Source organism: Cyclopterus lumpus, chromosome 18 (genome assembly GCF_009769545.1).
Source record: "Cyclopterus lumpus isolate fCycLum1 chromosome 18, fCycLum1.pri, whole genome shotgun sequence".
In the NCBI taxonomy this organism is placed as follows: Eukaryota; Metazoa; Chordata; class Actinopteri; order Perciformes; family Cyclopteridae; genus Cyclopterus; species Cyclopterus lumpus.
In genome coordinates this window covers 762,501-770,000 of record NC_046983.1, presented here as the reverse complement: position 1 = coordinate 770,000, position 7,500 = coordinate 762,501, and the positions used below count along the sequence as shown (strand labels likewise).

At 48.4% G+C, this 7,500-nt stretch overlaps 1 protein-coding gene across 1 annotated transcript in view; it reads left to right on the top strand.

The window, feature by feature from the left end:
• LOC117747910 (kinesin-like protein KIF1C) overlaps window positions 1–7,500 on the top strand; it is a 25,035-nt gene that overhangs the window by 12,209 nt on the left and 5,326 nt on the right. The window contains 8 exon segments of the mRNA XM_034557415.1: window positions 731–809; window positions 896–1,044; window positions 1,163–1,270; window positions 1,375–1,511; window positions 1,594–1,673; window positions 6,638–6,713; window positions 6,804–6,883; window positions 6,960–7,054. Coding sequence (XP_034413306.1) covers window positions 731–809; window positions 896–1,044; window positions 1,163–1,270; window positions 1,375–1,511; window positions 1,594–1,673; window positions 6,638–6,713; window positions 6,804–6,883; window positions 6,960–7,054 — 804 coding nt within the window.

The window sequence follows — 7,500 nt, the reverse complement described above, 5'->3', positions numbered from 1 at the left end:
ACTAGACCCACTTACTAGACCCACTTACCATAACCACTTACTAGACCCACTTACCACAACCACTTACTAGAACCACTTACCATAACCACTTACTAGACCCACTTACCACAACCACTTACTAGACCCACTTACCACAACCACTTACTAGACCCACTTACTAGACCCACTTACCACAACCACTTACTAGACCCACTTACTAGACCCACTTACCATAACCACTTACTAGACCCACTTACCCCAACCACTTACTAGACCCACTTACTAGACCCACTTACCAGAACCACTTACTAGAACCACTTACCAGAACCACTTACTAGAACCACTTACTAGACCCACTTACCAGAACCACTTACTAGACCCACTTACCAGAACCACTTACTAGAACCACTTACCAGAACCACTTACTAGAACCACTTACCAGAACCACTTACTAGACCCACTTACTAGAACCACTTACCATAACCACTTACCACAACCACTTACCAGAACCACTTACCACAACCACTTACTAGAACCACTTACTAGAACCACTTACTAGAACCACTTACCAGAACCACTTACCAGAACCACTTACCAGAACCACTTACTAGAACCACTTACTAGAACCGAATCTATTACTAGAGCTTTCTACCACCGCATGTACGACATGCAACTAGAACTGGGCTCAGAGTACTAGCAGGACAGTAGTAGTACTGTGAGGGTTGATGGTCACGCTCATGTCTGCTTTCAGGGGGGAACTCTCGGACCGCCATGATTGCTGCTCTCAGTCCTGCTGACATCAACTATGAAGAAACCCTGAGCACTCTGAGGTCAGACGTCACTCCTCGTGAAGTGTAATCTAGACGATGCAGTGTGAGGCCTCTTTAATCCAATCTGAGGTCCAATGTGGTTCCAGGTACGCTGACCGCGCAAAGCAGATCCGCTGCAACGCCGTGATCAACGAAGATCCAAACGCCAAACTGATCCGAGAGCTGAAGGGGGAAGTGGAGCGACTAAGGAACCTGCTGTTCTCCCAGGGCCTGCAGGAGCTGCTGGACAACGCTGGTAAAGTCCACCAGCTCACGCCCTGCACTCACTTCATGCTCTGAAACACACACATCATAGACGGCAAGAACAGCAGAGATTCCAGCTTGTTTAACTTCTCTCTGTTTGTCTCTGAAAGTCAACAACAACAACAGCCATGCTGGTGTTCCTGGTGCATCCTGCTCCCTGCTGCAGCTGGCTCTCACAGCCAATGGGGTCACACCTCAGAATGGCTCCGCCCCTCAAGGTGTGTTTTGTAGAGAATTCACAATAAATCGTGTGTTTTGTTTTGTCGTACTTCTCTACAGATTTCCCTTCCTCTGACTGTGTGGTTTATTTTGTCCTCTCCAGATGACGAGCCGGTGTCCGACGGTGACGTACCCGCCAACGCCGACCACCTGATGGAGGACGGAGAGGATGGAGAGGACGGAGAAGAGGTGGTCGCCACGGAGCCCATCAGCAAAGAGGAAGCAGCCGAGAGACTGTTGGTAGGACCAGAGTTTTGTTTCTCCTGAAGCTTGTTGAAAACTGGCCGTCGCACTGATATCTCTGTGTTTGTTGGTGCCGCAGGAGACGGAGAAGATCATCGCCGAGCTGAACGAGACGTGGGAGGAGAAACTACGAAAGACCGAATCTATTCGCCTAGATAGGTAACGGCGCCGGCTTAACGGCAGAGAGGAGATGCTGTGTGTAACAGCGGAGGTGTAACAGAAGAGATGTAACAGGAGAGGTGTAACAGGAGAGATGTAACAGGAGAGGTGTAACAGGAGAGGTGTAACATGAGAGGTGTAACAGGAGAGGTGTAACAGGAGAGGTGTAACAGGAGAGGTGTAACATGAGAGGTGTAACAGGAGAGATGTAACAGGAGAGGTGTAACATGAGAGGTGTAATGGCGGAGGTGTAACAGGAGAGGTGTAACAGGAGAGGTGTAACAGGAGAGGTGTAACATGAGAGGTGTAACATGAGAGGTGTAACATGAGAGGTGTAACAGGAGAGGTGTAACAGGAGAGGTGTAACAGGAGAGGTGTAACGGGAGAGGTGTAACATGAGAGGTGTAACATGAGAGGTGTAACAGGAGAGGTGTAACATGAGAGGTGTAACATGAGAGGTGTAACAGGAGAGGTGTAACATGAGAGGTGTAACATGAGAGGTGTAACATGAGAGGTGTAACATGAGAGGTGTAACATGAGAGGTGTAACAGGAGAGGTGTAACAGGAGAGGTGTAACAGGAGAGGTGTAACAGGAGAGGTGTAACAGGAGAGGTGTAATGGCGGAGGTGTAACAGGAGAGGTGTAACGGGAGAGGTGTAACATGAGAGGTGTAATGGCGGAGGTGTAACATGAGAGGTGTAACATGAGAGGTGTAACATGAGAGGTGTAACAGGAGAGGTGTAACAGGAGAGGTGTAACAGGAGAGGTGTAATGGCGGAGGTGTAACAGGAGAGGTGTAACATGAGAGATGTAACAGGAGAGGTGTAACAGGAGAGGTGTAACAGGAGAGGTGTAACAGGAGAGGTGTAATGGCGGAGGTGTAACAGGAGAGGTGTAACGGGAGAGGTGTAACATGAGAGGTGTAATGGCGGAGGTGTAACATGAGAGGTGTAACAGGAGAGGTGTAACATGAGAGGTGTAACAGGAGAGGTGTAACAGGAGAGGTGTAACAGGAGAGGTGTAACAGGAGAGGTGTAACATGAGAGGTGTAACATGAGAGGTGTAACATGAGAGGTGTAACATGAGAGGTGTAACAGGAGAGGTGTAACAGGAGAGGTGTAACAGGAGAGGTGTAACAGGAGAGGTGTAACATGAGAGGTGTAACAGGAGAGGTGTAACATGAGAGGTGTAACAGGAGAGGTGTAACAGGAGAGGTGTAATGGCGGAGGTGTAACGGGAGAGGTGTAACGGGAGAGGTGTAACGGGAGAGGTGTAACGGGAGAGGTGTAACGGGAGAGGTGTAACGGGAGAGATGTAACAGGAGAGGTGTAACATGAGAGGTGTAACAGGAGAGGTGTAACATGAGAGATGTAACAGGAGAGGTGTAACAGGAGAGGTGTAACAGGAGAGGTGTAACAGGAGAGGTGTAACGGGAGAGGTGTAACATGAGAGGTGTAACAGGAGAGGTGTAATGGCGGAGGTGTAACAGGAGAGGTGTAACGGGAGAGGTGTAACGGGAGAGGTGTAACGGGAGAGGTGTAACAGGAGAGGTGTAACATGAGAGGTGTAACAGGAGAGGTGTAATGGCGGAGGTGTAACAGGAGAGGTGTAACATGAGAGATGTAACAGGAGAGGTGTAACAGGAGAGGTGTAACAGGAGAGGTGTAACAGGAGAGGTGTAACAGGAGAGGTGTAACGGGAGAGGTGTAACATGAGAGGTGTAATGGCGGAGGTGTAACAGGAGAGGTGTAACGGGAGAGGTGTAACGGGAGAGGTGTAACGGGAGAGATGTAACAGGAGAGGTGTAACATGAGAGGTGTAACAGGAGAGGTGTAACGGCGGAGGTGTAACGGGAGAGGTGTAACATGAGAGGTGTAACAGGAGAGGTGTAACAGGAGAGATGTAACAGGAGAGGTGTAACGGGAGAGGTGTAACAGGAGAGGTGTAACAGGAGAGGTGTAACAGGAGAGGTGTAACAGGAGAGGTGTAACAGGAGAGGTGTAACGGGAGAGGTGTAACGGGAGAGGTGTAACAGGAGAGGTGTAATGGCGGAGGTGTAACAGGAGAGGTGTAACATGAGAGGTGTAACGGGAGAGGTGTAACAGGAGAGGTGTAACGGGAGAGATGTAACAGGAGAGATGTAACATGAGAGATGTAACAGGAGAGGTGTAACGGGAGAGGTGTAACAGGAGAGGTGTAACAGGAGAGGTGTAACGGGAGAGATGTAACAGGAGAGATGTAACATGAGAGGTGTAACGGGAGAGGTGTAACGGGAGAGGTGTAACATGAGAGGTGTAATGGCGGAGATGTAACAGGAGAGGTGTAACGGGAGAGATGTAACAGGAGAGATGTAACATGAGAGGTGTAACATGAGAGGTGTAACATGAGAGGTGTAACATGAGAGGTGTAACAGGAGAGGTGTAACGGGAGAGGTGTAACATGAGAGGTGTAACAGGAGAGGTGTAACAGGAGAGGTGTAACAGGAGAGGTGTAACAGGAGAGATGTAACAGGAGAGGTGTAACATGAGAGGTGTAACATGAGAGGTGTAACATGAGAGGTGTAACAGGAGAGGTGTAACGGGAGAGGTGTAACATGAGAGGTGTAATGGCGGAGGTGTAACGGGAGAGGTGTAACGGGAGAGGTGTAACGGGAGAGGTGTAACGGGAGAGGTGTAACGGGAGAGGTGTAACGGGAGAGATGTAACAGGAGAGGTGTAACATGAGAGGTGTAACAGGAGAGGTGTAATGGCGGAGGTGTAACAGGAGAGGTGTAACATGAGAGATGTAACAGGAGAGGTGTAACAGGAGAGGTGTAACAGGAGAGGTGTAACAGGAGAGGTGTAACGGGAGAGGTGTAACATGAGAGGTGTAACAGGAGAGGTGTAATGGCGGAGGTGTAACAGGAGAGGTGTAACGGGAGAGGTGTAACGGGAGAGGTGTAACGGGAGAGATGTAACAGGAGAGGTGTAACATGAGAGGTGTAACAGGAGAGGTGTAATGGCGGAGGTGTAACAGGAGAGGTGTAACATGAGAGATGTAACAGGAGAGGTGTAACAGGAGAGGTGTAACAGGAGAGGTGTAACAGGAGAGGTGTAACGGGAGAGGTGTAACGGGAGAGGTGTAACATGAGAGGTGTAATGGCGGAGGTGTAACAGGAGAGGTGTAACGGGAGAGGTGTAACGGGAGAGGTGTAACGGGAGAGATGTAACAGGAGAGGTGTAACATGAGAGGTGTAACAGGAGAGGTGTAACGGCGGAGGTGTAACGGGAGAGGTGTAACATGAGAGGTGTAACAGGAGAGGTGTAACAGGAGAGATGTAACAGGAGAGGTGTAACGGGAGAGGTGTAACAGGAGAGGTGTAACAGGAGAGGTGTAACAGGAGAGGTGTAACAGGAGAGGTGTAACAGGAGAGGTGTAACGGGAGAGGTGTAACAGGAGAGGTGTAACAGGAGAGGTGTAATGGCGGAGGTGTAACAGGAGAGGTGTAACATGAGAGGTGTAACGGGAGAGGTGTAACGGGAGAGGTGTAACGGGAGAGATGTAACAGGAGAGATGTAACATGAGAGATGTAACAGGAGAGGTGTAACGGGAGAGGTGTAACAGGAGAGGTGTAACGGGAGAGATGTAACAGGAGAGATGTAACATGAGAGGTGTAACGGGAGAGGTGTAACATGAGAGGTGTAATGGCGGAGATGTAACAGGAGAGGTGTAACAGGAGAGGTGTAACAGGAGAGGTGTAACAGGAGAGGTGTAACAGGAGAGGTGTAACGGGAGAGGTGTAACATGAGAGGTGTAATGGCGGAGGTGTAACAGGAGAGGTGTAACGGGAGAGGTGTAACGGGAGAGGTGTAACGGGAGAGATGTAACAGGAGAGGTGTAACATGAGAGGTGTAACAGGAGAGGTGTAACGGCGGAGGTGTAACGGGAGAGGTGTAACATGAGAGGTGTAACAGGAGAGGTGTAACAGGAGAGATGTAACAGGAGAGGTGTAACGGGAGAGGTGTAACAGGAGAGGTGTAACAGGAGAGGTGTAACAGGAGAGGTGTAACAGGAGAGGTGTAACAGGAGAGGTGTAACGGGAGAGGTGTAACGGGAGAGGTGTAACAGGAGAGGTGTAATGGCGGAGGTGTAACAGGAGAGGTGTAACATGAGAGGTGTAACGGGAGAGGTGTAACAGGAGAGGTGTAACGGGAGAGATGTAACAGGAGAGATGTAACATGAGAGATGTAACAGGAGAGGTGTAACGGGAGAGGTGTAACAGGAGAGGTGTAACGGGAGAGATGTAACAGGAGAGATGTAACATGAGAGGTGTAACGGGAGAGGTGTAACGGGAGAGGTGTAACATGAGAGGTGTAATGGCGGAGATGTAACAGGAGAGGTGTAACGGGAGAGATGTAACAGGAGAGATGTAACATGAGAGGTGTAACATGAGAGGTGTAACATGAGAGGTGTAACATGAGAGGTGTAACAGGAGAGGTGTAACATGAGAGGTGTAACAGGAGAGGTGTAACGGGAGAGGTGTAACATGAGAGGTGTAACAGGAGAGGTGTAACATGAGAGGTGTAACAGGAGAGGTGTAACAGGAGAGATGTAACAGGAGAGGTGTAACATGAGAGGTGTAACATGAGAGGAGTAACATGAGAGGTGTAACAGGAGAGGTGTAACATGAGAGGTGTAACATGAGAGGTGTAACATGAGAGGTGTAACATGAGAGGTGTAACAGGAGAGGTGTAACGGGAGAGGTGTAACGGGAGAGGTGTAACGGGAGAGGTGTAACGGGAGAGGTGTAACGGGAGAGGTGTAACGGGAGAGGTGTAACGGGAGAGGTGTAACGGGAGAGGTGTAACAGGAGAGGTGTAACAGGAGAGGTGTAACAGGAGAGGTGTAACGGGAGAGCATTTTTATGAATCTCCTGATTAAATCATCAGTCCAAAACATCTGAACTTCTCCTCCATCTCCCCTAGAGAGTCCCTGCTGGCAGAGATGGGCGTGTCCATTAAAGAAGACGGGGGAACGCTGGGCGTCTTCTCTCCCAAAGGAGTGAGTTTACATTCACAGGATATTGATCTGTAGATTATTGATTACTGTTAATTGGTGGATGTTAAATAAAGTGTTTTCAACGTGTCCCAGACGCCTCACCTGGTCAACCTGAACGAGGACCCTCTGATGTCCGAGTGTCTCCTGTACTACATCAAGGAGGGCTTCACCAGGTCTGCGCAGTGTTGATCGGACAGTATTGATTCCTGATCAGAACATCTTCATGTAACACATTCCTTAATGTAACAGGGTGGGGCAGCAGGACGTGGACATCAAGCTGTCGGGTCACTTCATCAAGGAGATTCACTGTGTGTTCGTCAGTGAGACCAACGACCAGGGAGAAGGTGAGACGCCTGTCTGCCTGCCTGTCTGCCTGTCTCTCTGCCTGTCGCTCTGTCTGCCTGCCTGTCTGTCTGCCTGCCTGCCTGTCGCTCTGTCTGCCTGCCTGCCTGTCTCTCTGCCTGCCTGCCTGTCTCTCTGTCTGTCTGCCTGTCTGAAGTTTATAGTTTTTTAAACATTATTTTAACGTTTTATTAATCTGCTCTTTTCATTTCCAGAAGAATAAAATGTGTAATTAATAAAATAAACAACATGAAATTTAGTCTTCATGCCTTTTGGGTCTTATCTTTAATAAGAGTAATAATTGCAATAATAGTAATATTAACATTAATAGCAATAATTGTATGGTAATAATATAATTATCGTAATAATTAGTATATTAGTAATAATAAAAAATAAATAATAAGTATAATAGTAATAATAATAATATATTAATAAATATAATAGTAAT